The 23,497-nt window shown below is 40.2% G+C and overlaps 1 protein-coding gene across 1 annotated transcript in view; it reads left to right on the top strand.

Moving 5' to 3' along the window:
* Positions 1-7,823: 7,823 nt before the first annotated feature.
* C1H10orf67 (chromosome 1 C10orf67 homolog) overlaps positions 7,824-23,497 on the top strand; it is a 76,219-nt gene continuing 60,545 nt past the window's right edge. The window contains exons 1-3 of the mRNA XM_067703844.1: positions 7,824-7,856; positions 11,190-11,333; positions 13,250-13,324. Coding sequence (XP_067559945.1) covers positions 7,824-7,856; positions 11,190-11,333; positions 13,250-13,324 — 252 coding nt within the window. The remainder of the gene's footprint in view (positions 7,857-11,189; positions 11,334-13,249; positions 13,325-23,497) is intronic.

The following is a 23,497-nucleotide window of genomic DNA, read 5'->3' as shown; positions in this document are numbered from 1 at the left end:
AGGAACATGGAAAAGAAAGTGACTACGTATGGTTTTGATAGGTAGAACTGTAGGGAAACTTGGTCCTAGGCTGAGGTACTGCCGAGGTACAGATGTATTTTGGGAACTTTTAACAGGAAGATGTGTGACAGGTGAGTATGGTACATGGGGTATACTTAATGAGAGATGAGGCTTACCTCTGCCTCAGAATATGTAACATGTTTTTGTTTACTTGTTTACTGGTTGTCTCTCCCGTTAGAATGTAAGTTCCACGAGAACAAAAACTTTGCCTTGTCCACTGCTGTTATCCTTGCTGCCAAAAATAGTGCCTGGCAAATAGTAGGTACTCAATTATTCTTGGTTAAACACGTGAAGCTCCGAAAAGTAGTTTGCCTGGATATTCTGGAGGTCAGAATAAGAAGATTGAGTTTAATTTTCTTAAGCAGGGGAAGGCTATCAAAGTCCTCCATAGTGGGGTAGTGGTACAACCTGAGTTTTAGTAAGATACCTCTAGGAACAATGGGAATGATAGATGAAAATGACACAAGATTTGGAGACGCAGTCATTTTAGGAAATGTTTATTATCTGTATTTTGTGGGACGCTTGTTCAGAAGTATAATGATTTTATTTTTATTTCATGTTTTAAAAGATTCCCAAATGTATCATAAAGGAATTTCGTTAAAATTTCTAAAACACATATTCTAGAAAAAAATGTACCACATGGACAGTTTGTCATCAATATTTGTCAGCTTTGAAAAGTACCAAGAACATTTTCCCTGAAATTTTATGTCATCACCACTTAAAAGTTGGTTTCTCCTATTTGTTATAAATTGCTTTAAAAAGTACATTAAAAATTTTTTATCATAATTGATCATATGATTCATCCATTTCTATAGTTCAGTACAATATTATACATATTTAATTTTAACATAGTGATTATAATTTAGTAGTGGTTTTCACAAGTTATTTTCAAAAATGGTTATAGATTTTAGATAGACAAAGCCTTAAATACTGGTGATCTTTTCAGTTAATTGCTCTATCTTAGTTTTTTTGTTTTTTTTAAGGAATTGAATACAACAAGCATTTATCAAGAGGATTTTATGGGTCAGGTACTTGTCAAGGACTCTGCAGTGTGTGAGATCTTACCCTCCTTACAAGCTAATATGTTTGCTTGTTACTGTTTCATGGCTGTTGGCAGACGACATGACTCCTGGGTCAGAGACAAAGGGCTTCATCATGGCAAAAGCAATATTAGTGATTCATTTATTTGCATTGATTCCCCATGCCCCCTAAGTTCCATGAGGATGTCACAAAAGACCTACCATGGATGCCTATACAGTAGTGAGTTGTATTCAAGGAGAGGATCCCTGAGCTTGGGGGGTTCACCACTTCTGCAGTAAGGAGTAGCAAGCGCGCTTCTTGGCAGGGGAAAGACATTACCTCATCCTTCAAGGTTGCTCACTGCAAACGCAACTCGGGAATGGCCCAAGGAAAGAGTGATCAGGGCCTTTGTATTCTTGGCATGCCCAGAAAGAACATGCAGGGACGCTTGGGCCAATGGAGATTGCCTCTCCCAAAGGTACTGTGTTAGTGAGAAAAAAATAGCGTCCTAAAATGAAGTAGGCCAAATCTAAACTACAGTTTTTTGTGGGAAAACACTAGAAATTTTAATTGAAATTGAGATGTACAGCATTACGGATGCTCCCTCTGCTTTGAATAATGCTGCTGACTAGGTCTGTCATCAGTATAATATTGATGGGTGTGTGGAAGGTTAGTTGAAAATGTAGTGGGATTAGTTGAAAATCATTACAGTGTAGTGAATATCAAAATCTAAAAAAATTTAAATTTAGCCTTTCTTGGTTGAATATTGCTATGCTTTTATAGTTTTCTCTGTATATGATTTTAAAAACTGTGATATTTTCAAAACATAGTGGTGATAGCAACAACCACTGTCACAGCACCAAAAATGGATAACATTTCGTGAAGGCTTACTGTGTGACATACACCATTCAAAGTACTTCTCAACTCACTATCCTGACAATAACTCTATGAAATAGGTACTATTTATTTTGCATAAGAGGAAACTAAGGCACAGAATGGGTAAGTAATTTACATAATGTCACATCGAATATCAGTTAGGATGCTTTCAGCTACAGTTGACAGAAACTCTGACAAATTGTTGATTTATTATATGACATTCCAGGAAGACCAGAAGTGTGATGGGTTTCAGAGTTGAGTCAATGGCTAAACAAAGTCAGCAGTCGAAATTATTTCCATCTTTTTTTTTTTTTTTTTTTGCGGTACGCGGGCCTCTCACTGTTGTGGCCTCTCCGGTTGCGGAGCACAGGCTCCGGACGCGCAGGCTCAGCGGCCATGGCCCACGGGCCCAGCCGCTCCACGGCATGTGGGATCCCCCCAGACCGGGGCACGAACCCGCGTCCCCTGCATCGGCAGGCGGACTCTCAACCACTGCGCCACCGGGGAAGCCCTATTTCCATCTTTTTAAAAGCTCGTCATCTGTGCGCTGGCTCTGCCCTCTGGCTGGCCCCTCTTGTGGTCACCAGATGACTGTGCCAGTTCCTGGCCTCATTTCCACACGTGGCAATGTCCAGAGTCATAGAGGAAGCCTCTCCCTGGTGCTTCTGTGTCAAGAGCTTTCCCACAAGCCCCCGACAGATCTTTTCTCCCGTCACACTCACCAGCACTGAGTCCCACACCCACCCCTAAAATATCTGACCAGAAGAATGGGATCACTGTGGTGGGCTGAGACCAGACGAGGGTTACCCTTGATACTGGGAATATGATCACCCTCCACTGAGTTCCATGGGAGATAAATCTGAGGCTCTGCCAGCGGTAAAAAGAGAGGGCTTGCCATGGGGTGCCCCCATCACGGTCTGCCCCACCTGGTCAGCAGACAAGTGAGGGGTAGAAACACAGACACTCTGTCTACAGAGCCTGCGCTGAAGAGTCTGGGAATTCTGCTTGAGCTTTCACGGCTCTCTTTTTTCACCTGACATTTTAGAAACCAATAGCTGTGGTAAGTTTGGTCAAATTGACAGAGAGAGTACATCCAGAAAACTGGCCTTCTTGTTACAGTTTGAGATGCCCGTAGTTAAAAGTCTGTAGGAGGACATTACAAATACTTGCTCCTAGTTAGATTTTTTGGGGGGAATTCTGTTTAAAATCAAATACAGTACAGTGGTGTGATTACCTTAAAGAAGAAGTTCTCAAATGTTTTGGTTTCAGGACCTCTTTACAGTCTTAAAAATTATAGGGTCCCTCAAAGAGCTTTAGTTTATGTTATATTTATTCAGAGTTACCACATTAGAAATTTTAAAGGAGAGACGTTTAAAATAATGATAAACCAATTCTGTGTTAGTATAAATAATGTATTTTGAAGAAAAACGAACTCTGTTTTTCAAAACAAAAACTTTAATGAGAATAGTGTCATTGTTTTGCATTTTTGCAAGCCCTCTCAATGCCTGGCTTAATGGAACATAGCTGAATTCTCCTGTCGGCTTCTGCATTCAATCTGTCATCCAGTCACATAACCTGTAGCCTCTGGAAAACTCCACTGAACATTGTGAGAGAATGATAATGGAAAAGGCAAATAGAATTTTAATATTGTTATGAAAATAATTTTGACCTGTGGATTCCCTGAAAGAGTGTCCTGGAACCTCCAGGGGTTCCTCAGACCACACTTTGAGAACCTCTATCTAAAAGTAATTTTGCTTGCTATGCCCGTGCATAATTTATAATGGCTTCAAGCAGAAGCACACATAAAATGCAAATAAGATATTAAAAGTAGGCTCATAAATTGGTCATGTCTCAGAAAATGGAAATAAGATGAGTATCAGTGGAGCCATGTGCTCGTGTCCAGAGAATCTGATAATCCAGCAGTCCTGGGGAAAACCCCTAGTCATGAGAAGATAATTCAGTGGTTTCCTCACTTCACCAGTCCGTTGAATCTGTAAAATATGATTTGCATGAAATATGCTCCCTAAATATATTTTTAAGGAAATATCTACTATATAAACCACAGTTAATCTCTCCTTCCTCCCTTTTTTTTCTTTTTCAGATTTAACATTTCAGATGATTTGAAGGTCGGCTTTTTCAGCACAGACCATGCTACTCAAACGGATTCCAGTGAGATTTTGCCATTAAAAGAGTTGAGTTCATCTACACAAAAGCTAGTGCAGGTAAATCTGGATTTATTTTGAAACTTCTGAGATAATTTGTGGGTACCGTTTGCCTTTATGTCTTTCCTTGACAGAAGTGAAATGATTAGCATTTTAAAAATATTAATATCTTTTACACACTGAGTTGGATGACAGGTGTGTTTTTAAAATTATTAGTATAGGGGCTTCCCTGGTGGCGCAGCGGTTGAGAGTCCGACTGCCGATGCAGGGGACGCGAAATCGTGCCGCGGTCAGGGAGGATCCCACGTGCCGTGGAGCGGCTGGGCCTGTGAGCCATGGCCGCTGAGCCTGCGCGTCCGGAGCCTGCTCCGCAGCGGGAGAGGCTACAGCAGTGAGAGGCCCGTGTACCACAAAGTAAAATAAAATAAAATTATTAGTATAAACTACTACTTCATTTGTGTCATATTTATGTCATGCTCATATATGTTAACTTGTTTAGTGAAATGTTTTCTTACTCTCTTTGGAATTCTTTTGACATCTGTGAACATTTACTATTTACGATATTTTAAAAAATTACAAAATATTTTTGGCATATAGAAAAATGTCAAGAATAATATACAGTAGTGAATAACTGTGTCACCCATGGTCAGGGAGGAAGAAATTTTCCTCTGTCCCTCTAGGTTCTTCTGGCTGGTCTAAGAATTAAATTGACATGAGACAGATTAACAGGAGAAAATCCAACAAAAATTTAATAGCATATATGTGGGAGAGACCCAGGAAAACTGAGTAACTTGCCAAAATAGCCAAAGCTCTCACCTTCAGCCAAAGACAGAAGAGGATGTTGAGGATAGTGGTTTGGGACTTCGTAGGAGAGGAAGACAATTCACATGAAGAAGGAAAAGCAAATATTTGGTAAACAAATGTTTGCAGGGCCATGCAGAGACAGTGGGACACAGAGACGAATTTTAACTGACTTTGCTAGGTTCCTCCCAGTCTACACAGCTAGTGCATATTATACTATAGTTATCTATGGTGCTATCTCCCTTCCTGGAACAGGTCCTCTATCTGCATTCTTCTAGGAAGTTATGGGGAAGGTCAAAGTTTCTTCCTGAGTCTTTGGGGCCTTAAAAATAATCAGCCTAAATAAATCCTCATGCCAAAGAGACACAATTTGAGGTGGCAGATTTTGCTCCCCTGTACTACCATACAGCTTTTTCAGATCTCCGTATTCTATCATATTTCCTTTGGGGCTTTAAAAAAATTTTTTTTTAATTTTATTGAAGTATAATTGATTTACAATGATGTGTTTATTTCTCTGTACAGCAAAGCTTTGGGGCCTTTTCGATTGTAAAGAAACAGAACATTTCATACACATTAGATATCAAGAGTTATTATTAAAAGTCCTAATCAATAAAACTGTGACATAGGGTGGCATACTACTACAAATACTTCAGGTTGCTTTGCTTCTGTTTTTTCACTTAACAACATAACTTGGAAATCATTTATGTACGTTGGTACATAAAGAGATTCCTCATCTATTTTACAAGTACATTGTATCACAAACTGGCATCATTTATTTAGCTATCCTCCTACTGATGGACATCATTTTGGTTGTTTCACATCTTTTACTGCAATGAATAATTCTGTACATACTCACATGCCAGTAAAACTGGGATGTAAATTCTTAAAAGTGAAATTTCTGAGTCAGAGGATGCATGCATTAGTCATTGTGAAGGATGTTGCCAAGTTGCCCTGCATAGAAATTATACCAATTTACACTCCCACTTTTGAGGATGTCTCTTTTCCCACTTACGTCCCAATTTAATGTCTTCTTTTATGCCCTCAGAAAAGTGTTATAACTTTATTCCTTTGCAACTAGCGTCTAAATGAGTAAGTTCCGGTCAGTAGAATTTAGGTGGAAATATTGGGTGGCCGCTTTGGGCAACCTTTAAGGCACAGTTCCGATGCACTGTCTGCCACTTTACCTCTTCCTCATCCTGTCCCTCTTTCCTTCCTCTCTTTCTTTCTTGCCCTCCTCTTTTTACTTCAGTGCCTAGACCAGGGATGCTACCAGTTACACCATGATTTTGAGGTATACAGAAGACTAAGGAGATAGAAGGATCTTGGGTCATTTTCACCACCTAGTGAAAGAGAAGTAAACCTACCTCTCTTTTATGCTTCTGTTATTTGGATTTTTTAATATAGTTGAACCAAAATCTGATGCAATATGCTTAAATCAGATTAAGGATGTTTATTTCAAATTAGTGAGAGACATTTTTTTAAAAAAAATCATGAATGGCTGGATTTGAATGCTTTTCATGGATCTGTTGAGATGGTCATACAGTCATATGGTTTTTCTCCTTTATCTGATGATGTGAAGAAATTCGAGTTTTTGATAGTAAACCTGGAACGAACCCAACTGGACTATAATATTTCCTTTTGCATTGCATTATTTGCTGTTAATTTACTAAGGATTGTTTTCCATCTATGTTCGTAAGTGAGGTTGTCCTATCATTTTCTTTTCTCCTTATGCTGTTGTTCAGTCTTGGTAGCAAAGTCATAGTATTGTCATAAAGTGAGTTGGGAAGTGTTCCCTAGTCTATTCTCTGGAATTACTGGCTTGAGATTGGAAGTATCTATTTCTTCAGTGTAAACTTGCATGTAAAACAGTCTGTGCTTATTTTTACTGCTATTGTTTTGTTATGGTTATATTAAGGTTTGCTTAAATCTTCTTGGGTCGGTTTGATGTTATATTTTTCTACAAAATATTCAAATTGTTGGTTATGGTGTTGATTATTGTCTTTGCATATCGTTTTTAGGTCTTTATTGTATCCGTAGTTATATTTCTTTTAAAATTCTTAATATGGTCTTCATACCTCCTCTTTTTTCTTGATGAATCCTGACAGTGTTATCTATTTCATTAATTTTTTTCAGAGACCCTACTTCTGGATTTATTAATCCTTTCTATCGTATCTTTATTTTCTAGTTCATAAATGTCTTTTCTTATCCTTATTAGTTATTTATTTATGTGTTTTTAAAATATTTGTTTATTTTATTTGGTTGCATTGGGTCTTAGTTGCGGCAGGCGGGCTCCTTAGCTGCAGCTCACCAGCTGCTTAGTTGTAGCATGTGGGCTTCTTAGTTGTGGCATGCAAACTCTTAGTTGTGGCATGCATGTGGGACCTAGTTCCCTGACCAGGGATCAAACCCAGGCCCCCTGCATTGGGAGCTCGGAGTCTTATCCACTGCGCCACCAGGGAAGTCCCTCTTATCTTTATTATTTAATTCCTCCTACTATCTTTGGGTTTACTCTGTTTTTCTTTTTCTAATTCCGTGAATTGGATCTGGGTATTAGATGGGATGTCATATAGCTCTATGTACAGACAGTGCAACTATATTGACTTAACAGGAAGTCTTGGGTTAGAATATCTGGAATTACAAGTTAGGGCAGTAGCTCCCTGATGTCATCTGTGTACCAGATTCATTTTATCTTTTCACAGGTCCATCATTAGTGCATGGATTTTGCTATCATATTTCTGACTTCCCAGTAACAAGATGGCTGCTCCATTTCCAGCCTCCATCTGCATTTCACAGAGGAAGGAGAATAGGGGAGCAGTGGAATGGAGTGGTGGTAGCTCTACTAAAAAAGCAAAAACTTTCCATCGAAAACCCCAGCGTATTTATCGTTAGCCTTAACTACATCACATGACCCCTTTAACTGCAAAGGGTTCTGAAGGCGTGAGTATATTGGCGAGGCACATTACTGCCCCGACAAAGTCATGCTTCTCTCAGTAAGGAAGGACCTGTGTGATGGACACGAGGCTCTTAGCTATCCATGCCTACAGGTCATTCATTTTGAGGCTCCCTTCTTTCCTTACACAAGCATTTAAAGACAGTATAAATGACAATATTTAAGGCAATATAGTCCTACTAATTACTTCTTTAACGTCATCCCACAAATTTTGAGATGTAGGATTTTTATTAGTATTTAGATTCAAGTGCTCCAATTTCCCATTTATTTTGTTGGCCCACTGTTTAATAAGAAGTTGGTTAGATCTCCACGCGTGCTCTTTAGTTACTGTTATGTTGCTGAGTTTTAACTTCAGTGCTTTGTTGTCAGCGGACAGTCTTTGTGAGATGAATTATTTGGTCTTTGTTGCGACTTGTCCTGAGGCTTTGTGTGAGGTCAGTCTTCATTATTGTGCCATGGAAATGAGAAATTAAAAATAACCTGTATTTGTTGAGTGTGTGTATATACATAGATGTATATATATATCCACACACACATGTACATGTGTGTATATATACATATATGCACATACACATATTGTCCATTTTGTTCAATATTAATATACCTATATTAACATTCTTCGGGACATTGTTTGCCTGGCAAAACTTTCTTATTTCTACACTGACCTCAGTTCTGTGTCATTGTATCTTAGGTATGTCTCTTGTAAACTGATCCATGGGAGTCTTAGGCCAGTAGAAGTTTTTTTGACCATACCAGGATTCCTGTCCCTCCCTTCTTCAGAACAAGCCGTCCATATGGGGCTGGATCTCCTAAAGGCAAAGTCATTTCATCTTGTCCCTGGAATTTTTTTTTTTTTTTTTTAAACATCTTTATTGGAGCATAATTGCTTTACAATGGTATGTTAGTTTCAGCTTCACAACAAAATGAATCAGTTATATATATACATATGTTCCCATATGTATATATGTTATATACATACATATGTTCCCATATCTCTTCCCGCTTGCGTCACCCTCCCTCCCACCCTCCCTATCCCACCCCTCCAGGCGGTCACACAGCACCGAGCTGATCTCCCTGTGCTATGCGGCTGCTTCCCACTAGCTATCTACCTTACGTTTGGTAGTGTATACATGTCCATGCCTCTTTATTGCTTTGTCACCGTTTACCCTTCCCCCTCCCCATAGCCTCAAGTCCATTCTCTAGTAAGTCTGTGTCTTTATTCCTGTTTCATCCCTAGGTTTTTCATGACATTTTTTTTTTCTTAAATTCCATATATATGTGTTAGCATACGGTATTTGTCTCTCTCTTTTTGTCCCTGGAATTTAAGGAATTCTTTAAGCTTTCACTTGCTCTAGAATTTTTTTTCGTATTTCTCAAAATAGTAACCTTCATAAGTTGACAACATGGTATAAAGAAGGAGTATGAGTCAGTCACAACTCTGTTCAAATCTGGACCTTCCGCTTACCGGCCACGTAATGTTGGACTAGTTAGTCACTTAACCTCTCAAAGTCTTGATATCCTCAACTGCAAAATAAAACCTCCCACATAGTATCAGGATGCTAAAACCGAGCTTCTTCCCAGGGTGCTAGTAGCCAGGTATCAAATTCCAAAGCGAGTGTAAGATCCCATTTGCAGAATTTACGAAGAGAATGTTACACATCAGATCAATGACTCTTAGCTCTTTAATCAGACCAAGGATAATAAAAACGGGGATCAGGAGGTGAAGGGGAAAAATTGCCGAAGCAGTTTCTTTAGGAAACACTGTTGCCATGCTCTTTCTGGGAGAGGGGTAGCGGAAGGGCTCTTCCTCAGCTCAAAGCCGGTAAGTCAGGCTTCTGTGGAACTTGAAATGTGTTTGCTGCTATTGGAAGACTCGGGACCGGCGCTGATTCATGTGCAAGGAAGCTAACGTGGGCTGGGGCAAGAAGGGGGAGCGGCTGAGCTGGGATCAGTCTGCACTGCCAGAGTTGCTGGGGTGAGGGTTGTGTGATTGTTTCTTGTGGACCACATGTGGCCTCTAAGAAAAAGAGAGAGAGCGCCAGCTTGGGGTCATTCTGGGTCCTCTCCAGTTGACGGATTGAGCAGGACAGAGGGCCCCCAACAGAAGGGAGAAGAAAGGGTAAAACTCTAGATTCATAGGGCCCGAGGGCGGAGTAGCAGTGACCACCTGGAGTAGAGAAGCAGCTGCTTGTCCCTGTGCATCCACAGGAGAGAGGGTACCTGCAGCGGGAACCTCTAGAGAAGCTGTGTTGGTGCCCGAGGGAAGAAGGGTCGTTCTCCTGTCCTACCAGACCAGGGTGAAGCCCCCCGCCAGGTAGGAACAGCCGTGTCCCTTTATCCCTTCTGCCTTGTCTGTGGTGGAGAAGCAACTGGGGTGTGGGGGGAGGAGGTAAGAGGGGGGAGAGCTCAAGAGTGAATCCCACTCTTTTCCTTAAAGACGTGCAGCTGCCAGCTACTGCCCTTGGCCTGGAGTGCAGGGAGCAGCCTTACCTATGAATGAAGTTGGAAGTGTCACATTCTAAATGCTACTTTTGGGCTGTGTTTTGAGTGATGATGGGACTTTCTGTTCCCAAGAATGAGTAGGAATTGCTTACAGTTTCCATTCAGGGCGAAGGAAGATTACCTAGTGAATACATTTTATTTTTTGAATTAAATGTTTATTTATTTTGGGCTGCATTGGGTCTTAGTTGTGGTGCGTGGGCTTCTCTCTAGTTGTGACTCGGGCTCCAGAGTGCATGGGTTCTGTAGTTGTGGCGCATGGGCCTAGCTGCCCCGTGGCATGTGGGATCTTAGTTCCCCGACCAGGGATGGAACTCACGTCCCCTGCATTGTAAGGCGGATTCTTAACCATTGGACCACCAGGGAAGTCCTAGTGAATACATTTTAAATAGACAGTGGGAGACAAAAATACATTGAGTTTGGATGATACCAACCAGTTCTTAGTCAACACATTGGTTATATATTTAAGTGCTTGGCTAGTAAATTCACAACAAATGTTGATTCTTGCCCATTTTTCCTGATCTGAAAATCACATATTGAAAATTATTTTTTCAAACGTTTTTTGATTCATGGCAAAGGATAACTTACTCTGTATGGGAGGAAACTGCTGGGAACCTCCTCTCCCTTCGTCCATCAGCATGTATTAGTTTAGCAGATTAACTGGAATCCCCAGTGTACATGACTTTGCAGAGGTAATCTTCAATTCAGGACAAGCCCCTGACCAGGTGCCCAAGTGATCTGCCCAGACCAGGCCAGGTGCTGGAATCTTTACACAGAGGGCCCTTAACTCTCTACAATTATGTATGTTTTTCCATTTTTAGATTATTAAATCTCTTCAGGTGGATTTTGGGTTCCTCAAACAATTGATTCCACTGAAGTTTGAGGACCGTCTTAGAGAGGAATCTTGCAGACTTTTCACTTCTCTACATGACAGGATCCTGACAATCGAAAAACGTTACCAACAGGTAGAAGTTCTCTCATTTCCTCTGTTTCGTATGTGGATTAATTTTATGTTTAGATGTGTAGATACTACAGTTTTTAGCTTAGCAACTTATGAGGGCAATTTAATTTGTATGTGTTGTGTATCATGTGATGACTACATAAAGCTGTATGGTACCTATAGCTTTACTATGTGCAGAAACTTTTGTGAGTACCCTGTGTATGAACTCATTTAAGGCTCATGACTAACCTGACAAAGTAGGTACAATTATTATACCCCTTTTACAGATGAGGAAACCAAGGCACAGAAAGGTTAATTCACTTGCTCAAGGTCACCAGTTAAAAAACCATCAGGGTTTAGGTTCCAGACCAGAGAGTTTAATGCTTGAATTTCAGCCCTTAACTACAGTTTTATATGACTTGTGTTTTAATGGCTCCGTAGGAGCCAAAGACATGAAAACTCTGCTGCTCTGAGGAATTTCCTAAAATCTTTGATCAGGTTAGCATATTTATCTGTCATTAAGAACAGGCATCAGTGTTATTTTTCTGTTATAAAACAAAACACCCACGTGTTGTTGACCCCACCATTCAAAGTACCTTTTAATGCATTTCCTCTTTAAATCCCTCAACAATCCCTAAGTGGAAATCCTCTCATCCCTGCTCTGCAGATAAGGAAACTGAGCCACCAAGGTTAAGTCACTTGCTTAAAGTCAGACAGATAGTAAGTGGCACAGTAACATTGAAATCCAATTCTGTCTGACTCTAAAGCCCATTGGTGGTTTACACTCCATGCTAGAATCAAAATTGATATCAGAATCAAGAGTATTTTTTAACATCTTTATTGGAGTATAATTGCTTTACAATGTTGTATTAGTTTCTGCTGTATAACAGTGAATCAGCTATACATATACATATATCTCCATATCTCCTCCGTCTTGTGTCTCCTTCCCACCTTCTCTATCCCACCCCTCTAGGTGGTCACAAAGCACCGAGCTGATCTCCCTGTGCTATGCGGCTCCTTCCCACTAGCTAGCTATTTTACGTTTGGTAGTGTATATATGTCCATGCCACTCTCTCCCTTCATCCCAGCTTACCCTTCCCCCGTGTCCTCAAGTCCATTCTCTACATCTGCGTCTTTATTCCTGTCCTGCCCCTAGGTTCTTCAGAACTCTTTTTCTTTTTTTTAGATTCCATACAAGAGTATTTTTTTAATGTACTATCTTTCATTGTTACCCATAACAGATAGGATCAAATAATTTGATTAATCAGAAAGTGACTCTAGTTTGTGGATTAGTGGCCCTAGATTTCTTTCCATGAGCATAATTCATCCAAAAATACCAGGACCAGAAGAGGATGTGAACTCCAAATAGATTTCACTATTTTATTTTATTTTTTAATTAATTTTTATTGGATTATAGTTGCTTTATAATGTTGTATTAGTTTCTGCTGTGCAGCAAAGTGAATCAGTTATACGTATACATATATCTACTCTTTTAAAGATTTCCTTCCCGTTTAGGTCACCACAGAGCACTGAGTAGAGTTCCCTGTGCTATACATTAGGTTCTCATTAGTTATCTATTTTATACATAGTAGTGTATATATGTCAATCCCAATCTCCCAACTTATCCCATCCCCCGATTTCACTATTTTATAAGCAGTTCTAAGACATTAGAAAGACTATGATATGGAAGATGAGAGAAAATGTTCACATCATCTGTATTTATTTTATCCATATGAGCTCTCTATTGCTTTTGGTTCAGTGTAAGTGAAAATGGAATGTGTTGTACTAGCTGTAAGCATAGGGGAAATGATTTTAAAGTGAAGTTTTTGAGAGAGCATATGATTTGAATGATGGTTTTATACTGAGCCCCTCCCTTGTAGGTGTGAGAGTTGCATTTGGAAATACATTGTGGTGCTTGTTGTATTTATTTTTCATTTGCAGAATGAGGATACCTTAAGAAAATGCTACAATCAGCAGCTGGCCGATGCCATAGCTACTATCAAAGGAATGTACCAGGTGAGTTTTGAGTGCCATCGTGGGTGAAACCGGCTTGATATCTTGTGAGTGCCCAGGGTGGGGCTCACCGTGGGTTCCCAGTCCGCGATTATAGCTTTGACGGTCTAAGATTGTTCATGCTTACTTTAAACTGACCAAAATAACACTTTATGGTGACAGATAGAACTTTTCAGAAACTGAAAAATTCCAGTCTGGTATCTAGTCCACCTGGGCAAGCGATGCAGTATTCCAGTGTTTGTTTGGTGAGCACGCGGTTCGATAGAAGGAGGTCAGGGAGTCTCAAGAGAAGCTTCATCAGGTCTGTAGTAAATCCCAGGGAACAGTCTCAGATCCTCAGTGGAGTAACTTTTCTAATGATGGGGACGCGATCTATCTTCCAGACACCATGCTTCCTTCTCTTGATCATTTCCAGTCATTATTTTTTCATCTTAGCGATTCTTCTAGTATTTATACTAAATTCTTTTAGTATTTATAACTATAATCTTGTCTTTCATTGCAGTATATTTCCATAAAGCAATATTGCTTTCTTTACAGCAAATCGTGCTTTGATTGCATACCTCTTTTTCATGGTACTGAACGCCTTTGATTTAATTATGGGATTGCTTGTTACGTGTCTCTGTTTTGTGCTGGACTGTAAGCCTTACAAGGGTAGGGATGCTTGTCTTGCGCACCGCCATGCCCTGCCTCTTAGCGCTGTGCCTGGTACACAATTAGCAATCAGCTAATAATTGCTAAGTGAATGGAGGTTGCCTGAACTTGTGGCAGGTACTGGTGGTTCCACTGTCATTCTTCCCCTTCCTTTTTTTATTAGCAGAAGCACGTCTTACTATGAAGCCAAAACGCTAGATCCTTTCTCAGCTTCTTTTCCAGCTATGGCATGAACAAGGGCAAGTTCAGGTCCAATGTGACCTGAAAGTAAGTTAACTGTGAGGTTTAGAAAGGAGGTTCTTCTTCTTTTTGGCTGTGCCTTGCAGCATGTGGGATCTTACTTCCCCTACCAGGGATCGAACCCCTGCCCCCTGCAGTGGAAGCTCGGAGTCTTAACCACTGGACCGCCGGGGAAGTCCCTATTCTTTTTTTTTTTTTTTAATTAAAAGAGACTCAAGGGAAAATATACCCCTCTTTTTCTTTGTTTGACATTATTATGTCTCCTTCTGATGCTTGGAATTGCTGCAACCAACCTAAAAGCAAGGAGTGGGATACTTAGGATGTGCTAAGGGTAGCAGACTAGAAAAACAGAAAGCACTGGGGTCCTTCATGACATCACCGAGCAACTAACTAACTCTGGACTTGCCCTGCCTCTGGCCCTTTTATGTCATGAGACAAAAACCCCCTTAGAATTTAAGCCACTGTTAATTGCCTGTTCAGTTACCTGTGGCTAAAAATATCCCAGAACCTATTGCCCTGTCAACAGCCTCTGTGACTCTGGGCCAAGTTGTGTTTCCAAAGGTGACCCTGACACTGTCTCCCACTCACCTGCTCTTCCGCAAGGTTACCTTGCTTCTTCCTCACCCAGAGGTGGAGCCTAATTCCCTATCCCTGGATCTGAGGGGCCTCCGTGACTTGGTCATAAAGGCAGAATGTGACGCTGCACGACTTCGAAGGCAGGGACAAAAGAAGCCTTGCAACTACATCCTATGCTCTCGGGATGTTTGCTCTCTGGATTCTCGCCTTCCGAATCCAGCTGCCATGCTGTTAGGAGCCCAAGCCATTTGGAGAGTCTGCATGTGGGTACTGGGGCCATTGGCCCAACTGAGCCCAGCCTTCAAGTCATCCAGCCCCCAGGCATTTAGTCTTGCCATCTGGGGTCCTGGCAAGGAGCAGGAGTGTGCCATCCTGCTACTCCTGTCCTAATTCCTTAGTGAGTGACCATGAGAAATAGTTGTTTTATGCCACTAAGTTTGGGGAGCAGGGTTATGCAGCAATGACTAGATAGCTGGAATGGTATCCTTACGCTCACATCAATAAGGGATTTAACTGCATTTGTTGGATAAATTCCTTCCGTAGTGGTTCTGCCAGCACACTATAGCATCATGGTTAGGAGTTAGCATAGTGTATGTTTTAATACAAGGACTTGGGAGTCAAACTACTGCTTTCGAATCCTGGCTCTGCCACTTAATTGCGTGTGACCTTGGGCAAAATACTCACCCTCTCTGCCTCAGTTTCTTCATCTGTCCGATGAGGATCATATTAGTACCCAGCTCATAGGCCTGTTTTGAGGATGAAATGAACTGATCCTTGTGAAGCAGTTACAACAGTGTTGGGCACATGATAAGTGCAGTCTAAATGTTTGTGAAACAAATAAGCTCTTATACAAATTCATGACACTCCTTGGTGTTGGTGTCTTTTTCTGGCCCTTTATTATCCTGTGTTAGTGTTTAGGCTTACAGTTTTCTGTCCACTGACCACAGATTTCAGATATAGTAAAGTGCCCTGAAGATATCTGTAATCCTTATCAATTTTTATTATGTTGAGGCATATGAAATTGCCATTTGCTCTTACAGTTCTGTTCTGAACATTCTTGTACTGTCTCAGGTACACATGTGCAAGAGTGCTTTTAAAGTATGTTTGTAAGAGTGGAATGGAGAGTATGTGGATTTTCATATTTATTATCTAAGGCCAAGAGCCTTCCAAACTGATCATAATATGAAAATATTTGTTACTCTTCTTCGTCGAGACTTGATATTGTCAGATGTTTAAATGTTTGTTGATCTCATGGACATGAAACTATTTCATTTTGTCTGATTTGTGTTTCCCTTGTTATTAATACGGTTAACCCTTTTAGAAATATGTGTATTGGGGCTTCCCTGGTGGCGCATTGGTTGAGAGTCCGCCTGCCGATGCAGGGGACACGGGTTTGTGCCCCGGTCTGGGAAGATCCCACATGCCGCGGAGCGGCTGGGCCCGTGAGCCATGGCCGCTGAGCCTGAGCATCCGGAGCCTGTGCTCCACAACGGGAGAGGCCACAACAGTGAGAAGCCCGCGTACCGCAAAAAAAAAAAAAAAAAAAAAAAAAAAAAGTGTATCGGCCATTCAGTTTTCGTGTTCTGTGACGTGCCTGTTCAAATTCATTGTTTATTGTGTTATTTGTTTTCTTTTTGGTTAATAAGAGTATTTTAAAAAACATATTTTGGATACTCATCTTTTGTTTGTTTTATGTGTTGCACATGTCTTCTCTTGGTTTTTTGTTCACTCTTTTTTTAAAATTTTTTAATTTTTTGGCTGCATTGGGTCTGCGTTGCTGCGCACAGGCTTTCTGTAGTTGTGGCTTCTCTTCTTGCAGAGCACGGGCCCTAGAGCACGTGGGATTCAGTAGTTGCTGCATGTGGGCTCAGTAGTTGTGGTGCACGGGCTTAGTTGCTCCAAGGCATGTGGAATCTTCCCGGCCCAGGGCTCGAACCCGTGTCCCCTGCATTGGCAGGCGGATTCTTAACCACTGTGCCACCAGGGAAGTCCCCTGTTTACTCTTCTTACAGTGTTCTTTAATAAACCAAAGTGGTTTTTTTACATTAATGTAGTCAAACTCCTATATTTTCCTCATGGTTTCCACGTTCTGTGTTTTGTTTTAAAACTGCTGCTATATCTTAAAGTCTTCTAAGATTTTTATATTATTGTCTTTTACATACATACAGGTCTTTAATCCACTGGGACTGATTTTTAGTATTGATGTGAAAGAGGGATTAATTTTTTCCCCATAATGATCCCCCAGGTTCTCAAGTTAATAACAGAAGATAATGTGTCATGTCAGAACTCCATGTATGTGTGTAGGTCAGATTTGGGGTATTTTGTTCTGTTCCATTCGTTAGATTATCTGTCCTTGTGGGAAATCCCACTAAAATTAATGTTACCCCAAAACTGGGTTTGCCTCTTGGTGGGTGTTGAGCCAAAAGACACAACCAAGCCAAAGACTGGGAGAAGGAAGGACTTATTACTTGCAGCAAGTAAGGGGAACACTGGGAATCTCTCACAGAGCAATGTCTCCCCAAACAGCAAAATTGGGGACGTTTAAACTAAGGGTTCATGCATATTCATAAAGGGACTTGGGCAGAGGAGAATTCAGCACAGAATTGGGGCAAAGGTTGACAGAGTCCTGGCTTTGGTTGACTGAAGTCAAGAGGGTCAACATCATTCTGTCCTCCACCTGGGTGGGGGCCTTAGTTCCTGCAGAACTGAAGACAGGTGTCAGATGGTTATGTACATCCCTTGAGGAGGAACTAGGACTCTGTTTTCTCGCTGAACTATTGTTTCTTTACTGCTCTTCCTTTGTTCCTTCATTTCCCTCACTTCCCTTTAGATCCTTAATTACTGGGCAAGCATTGTGGCCAGGCTTAGATCACAAAGTGGCTTAAGCCATGCCTGGGTCTCTTTCTCCCGGGACCCCCTACCCCATCTGCTTACATTAATACTTAATTGTAGGTGTTTGGTAAGATAAATTGTCTCATTTTCTTTTTTCAGGATGGCTTAAATATTCATGGCTCTTTCTTTGTTCTTCCATATACATTTTAAAATAAATCTATGTCGGCGGTGGGGGGGAGATATTTTCTTCTACCATTCTAGGTTCTTCTGGCTGCTCTAAGAATTCAGTTGACATGAGACAGATTAACAAGAGAAAACAAAAGTTTAATAACATGTACACATGGGAGAGGCCCAGGAAAACTGAGTAACTTGCCAAAATGGCTGAAACCCTCACCTTAAATACCATCTTCTGCTAGAGACAAAAGAGGATGTTGGGGGTATGGTTTGGGACCTCAAGGGGGAGGAAGGAAATAGAGATGGAAAAGCAAATGTTTGGTAAACAAATGTTTGCTGGGTCCTGCAGAGACAATGGGATACAGAGTGGACCCTAATCTATAGGCCCTGCCAAATTTCTCCCAGCACACCTAGTCCATATTCTTTACAGATATCTCTAGTGATAGCTCCATTCTGGAGACAGGCCCTTTATCTAAATTCTTTGAGCAGCTAAGGGGGAGGTAACAAGAAAAGCTTTCTGAGTTTTCTGTTTCTTAAAAATAATCAGCCCAATTAATCCTCATGCCAAAGAGACACATTTGGGGATGGCAAATTTTGCTGTCCTACAATTTTACACCATTTCTTCATTCATCTCTGCCAGCTGCACTGTTGGGGCATCTAGCAAATTGTTAAGTAAAAGTGATGACAGCAAGCATCCTTATTTTATATCAATACTGAATACAGTATTTCAACATTACACATAATACTTGCTGTAGATATTTCTTTTGCAAAGAGACTTTTGAAAAAATCATGAATGAATTTTAATTTTGTAAAATGTGGGGGTTTTGCATCTATTGAGAGGCCATATGATTTTTTTCCCCTTAATCTATTAGTGTGGTGAAATTAATTAGCTGATTTTTAAAAATGTGAAATCAACCTTTCTTTGTATAAGCCCAACTTGGTCATGATGTGTTTTTTTGTTTGTTTCTTTTTAAAATTTGTTCCTGAACTTAGTGTGTTAATCTTCTGCTTAGGATATTTTAAACCTGTGAACATCAGTGTGGTGAGCTATACTTCTCCTTTTTTTGCGGTACGCGGGCCTCTCGGTGTTGTGGCCTCTCCCGTTGCGGAGCACAGGCTCCGGACGCGCAGGCTCAGTGGCCATGGCTCACGGGCCCAGCCGCTCCGCGGCATGTGGGATCTTCCCAGACCGGGACACAAACCCGTGACCCCTGCATCAGCAGGCGGACTCTCAACCACTGCGCCACCAGGGAAGCACCTACTTTTCCTTTTCTATACTATTCTTTTTGGGTTTGGGAATCAGGATTATGGTAGCTTCACAAAATGAGCTGGGAAATGTTATCCGCATTTTGTTTCCTAGGAGCATTTGTGTAAAATTAGAACTTTTTCTTCCTTAAATATTTAGAACAGCCAGGGAAGCCACCTGGGCCTAGAGGAGTTGATTGATCGATTGACATATTTTGAACTCCCAATTTCCTTACTGATTATGAGACTATTTGGGTTTTGTATTCCTTTCGAGTCAGATATAGTGAAATATTTGTCTAGGGCCTTTATTTCCTTTAAACTCAAAAATGTGTTGGAATAAAGGCTTAATATATATCTCATTACTCTCGTATATTTTAATCCTATATTTTAAAACCCCACTGCATATTTTTATTACTATTTTATCCATTTTCATTGCGTTTTAAAATATCACTTATCACGTTTTTTATGACTAGGAGTTCTATGCTTGGCTGGTTTGGTTATTTTTTAATGGCTCTGGCTCTTTGCCCGTAACTTGTCCTGTTATTTCTATAAATATATTTCAGTGTACTTGATTGATCTTCCATGTTTCATAATTTCCATGTCTTTCATCTTTGAGGGTCTAATAAGTACTGGCTGTCGCTCATGATATGTCCTTTACTTTCGGGTTTCATGATTTTTGACTGTGAACTCATATTTCTGCAGAAACTCTTTGAGGCCTGGAGTAGAGGTGAGTCTCTGTAGAGAAGATTTCTGTTTGCTTCTGTGAGACTCCTGGGTCTGTGACAGCTTTAACCTAATTCTCAGCTTGAGGCATTTTAGACCACCCAGATGTATGAATGTGGGCCATCTCATGCATATAAAACTCAGAAGAGACTTTTCTCCACCTCTATACTTTGAGCCAAGTTTCCAGACAGGAGGCAATTTCACTTTTACTGGGATGGGAGGAGGTACAGGGTTCAAGGTGGTTACTTCTAGTTCCTTCTCACGCTGAAGAGATGGCCCTTTGGTGTCTCAACCTTCATGGGGTAGTCTCCTATTATTTGGAATCACCACTTTGAGGAAGACCTGTGTGATGCCTTTTCTCTGTGCCCTGTTAAGAGGTGAAAACCAAAGTTCACATTTACCTGGTTTCGCAATGCCCTGGAGTACAGGCCAGCTTCAGTGTCCTGCACAAGTCTCTGGATGTCTGCACTCACTTAATTTTGGCTGAACTATTCCTCACTTTGTCAGTTTATAGAAGCCTTTCACCTATCTCTCCAGAATCTTTGTTGTTTACGAAGTAAGTCAGAATAACATGATTTTGTTTTTGAAACATGCTTTTATAATCCTTTGTGTCTTCGACAATTTCTGGGTCACTGATAAACTTTTAGTGTGTATCAAATGCTCAAAAAATATGACAGAATAAGTGACTATCACCCTTTCTATATACTTTTTGTATGTCTAGGAATAGAAAGCCCTGAAAGGATTAAATGCTTTATATGCATCGGTGTTGCATAAACATGTGCTGGTTAAATATGCTTAGCCAACAGTGTATTAACTGTGGTTCATTGGTTTATCTAATTAAAGAATTATTTTAAAGATATAAAAGTGATTCTTTGAACTTTTGCTTTGGCTTGTTGGCATCGCTTTGATCCATGACCTCAGACAGCCTTCCAGATCCTGGCCACCCAGTTTGTTAAGGCCTAGTCATAAGAAAGAACAGAAGAGTTGAAAAAACAACCCAAGCACACACTTTTGGTTAAGAGGTAACTTTTGGTTAAGTGTAAATGACTCTCTGCTGCCCTCTGGAGACCAGTTCAGGATACAGGTACAAGTGCTTTTTCAGCTATGGAGCAAGGTTTTAAATCGATTTAACTATTAAAACAATTTCTTGTGTGATATTATAGCACTTTATTTTCAGATAAAAGAAAAAGTTTTGATAAAAATTACACTTTATTTAGCTTCTTTTGGTCTTGGAAATGTATCAGCTCTGATTCAGATAAGAAAACACACTACTCTAGGTCCCTCAGACACAGAGGGATTTAGGAGCATATAAAATCCTTAGAGAGGACTTCCCTGGTGGTGCAGTGCTTAAGAATCCACCTGCCAGTGCAGGGGACACGGGTTCGAGCTCTGGTCCGGGAAGATCCCACATGCCACGGAGCAACTAAGCTTGTACGCCACAACTACTGAGCCTGCACTCTAGAGCCTGCGTGCCACAACTACTGAAGCCTAAGAGCCACAACAAGAGAAGCCACCACAATGAGAAGCCTGCACACTGCAATGAAGACCCAATACAGCCAAAAAAAAAAAAAAAATCCCTTAGAGAGACTGGAGGAATAAAAGTTTGGGAGACTGTCACTAGCTTTCAAATTAATAAGCAGTTTTCCCAACGTCATTTGTTGAATATCTTTTCCTTTTTCATTGATTTACGATGTTTCCCTCATGTTAAACGATAAACTGAGGCATGTTACATTTTTAAGAGTTTACTTGAGCAAAAATAAATAAGTCATGGGGAGATATTGTACGAAATAAGGAATATAGTCAATAAAATTGTAATAATTTTGTATGGTGACAGATGGTAACTTAGACTTACTGTGATGATCACTTGGTAATGTACACAAATATTGAACCACTATGTTGTACACCTGAAACATAATATTGTATGTCAATTATATTTCAATAAAAGGGGGGAGGGATGAGTAAAAAGAACAAATTTTTTTTTTAAGTTTATTTGAGGGAAAATTGATTCGAGTCAGGCAGCACTAAATCAGAAGTAGTTAGGAGCACTCCAACCAACACAGGAGTCAGGGGAAAAACTTTTAGAGAGAAAAGGTAGAAGCAAAGCAAGGAGGTTATTGGCTGTAGCTTAAGTGTTTGCCTTCTATGGAAAAGCCTCATTGTTTGTGACTGGTTGTCCTTAGGTATTGATTTCTTAACCTTGAGGCATTTACAGGTTCAGGTTGGGGTTTGCTTACATAGGCTGCTAAGGTATTAGAGCCACCTCAGTCTGATGGCCTCTTTGTTTAATTAACACTCATCATACACCAACAATAAGGTTTATCTCAAGGTTATCTCTGCTATTTTGTGGCTATATAAGATTATCTATGCAGTGTTATAGCTCTCCATTGCTGTTTTGGTATTTACTGTTTTTAGCATTATAATATGTTAATATCTGGTAAGTTTGGGTCTTTTTTCATTAGTTCTCTTTCTCAAAAATGTCTTTGATCTCTTATTTTTCCAGATAAATTTTAAAATAATTGTGTTTACTTCCATTCCAAAACGGCCTCCCTTGGCATTTTTATTAAAATGGAACTGTTTGGAAATTTATTCATGAATTTTGGAAGAAATCTGTGTCATTTACAATAATCAGTCTTCCTATCCAAGAATATTTCTTGATTCGCTTATGTCTTATTTCATGTATCTCCGTGCAGTTTTATAATTTTATTTATGTGGGTTGTATATCTTTTTCATACAACTAAATTATTCCTAAATATCTTACGTTTTTAGAAGATGAGATAATTTTTGTCATATTTTGAGTATTTTGATATACATGGAAACTGTTGATTTTTAGCAGCTTTATTGAGATATAATTTACACAGCATAAAGTTCATTCATTTAAAGTGTACAGTTCAATGGCTTATAGTATATTTACAGAATTGTGCAGGCATCACTGCATTTGATTTTTTTTTTTTTTGGCCGCATGGCTTCTGGGATCTTAGTTCCCTGACCGGGGATCAAACCTGGGCCCCGGCAGTGAAAGCGTCAAGTCCTAACCACTGGACTGATAGGGAATTACCACCCTAAGCTAATTTTAAAAGAGTTTCATCAACCCCCAAAGAAAGCTTGTACCCATGAGCAGTCATTCCCTATTCTCCCCTCTCCCTTTTCCTCTCCTGTTTCAAATCTCTGGCAACTGCTAAACTCCTGTCGCTGTGGATTTACCTGTTCTGACTATTTCATATAAGTGGGATTGTACAATATGTGCTCTTTCAGTTGACTTCTTTTACTTCAGCATAATGTTTTTGATGTGAAACCACTCATTTTTATAACTACTGTTTCCGACCACTTTGTTGATAGATTTCCAAATGTGGGATTATCAGATCTCATTTTAACAGTTCTTAATTTATTTGTATTTTCTTTTTTTTAAAATTAATTTAATTAATTTGGTTGTGCCGGGTCTTAGTTGGGGCCGGCGGGCTCCTTAGTTGTGGCTCACCAGCTCCTTAGTTTTGGCGTGCGAACCCTTAGTCGCGACTTGCATGTGGGATCCAGTTCCTTGACCAGGGATCGAACCCCGGGCCCCCTGCATTGGGAGTGCGGAGCCTTAACCACTGTGCCACCAGGGAAGTCCCATTTGTATTTTCTAAATATTTACATCTACTAACTGAAAATGATAACATGCCTTAAATTCTCAAATGTATATCACTTTTTTACACTAGACAGAAGTTGCAGAATAATATTAAATAGTGCTCAAGA

Source organism: Pseudorca crassidens, chromosome 1, assembly GCF_039906515.1.
Source record: "Pseudorca crassidens isolate mPseCra1 chromosome 1, mPseCra1.hap1, whole genome shotgun sequence".
In the NCBI taxonomy this organism is placed as follows: Eukaryota; Metazoa; Chordata; class Mammalia; order Artiodactyla; family Delphinidae; genus Pseudorca; species Pseudorca crassidens.
The sequence above is the reverse complement of the archived record's forward strand: the minus strand, read 5'-3'. Positions and strand labels throughout refer to the sequence as shown.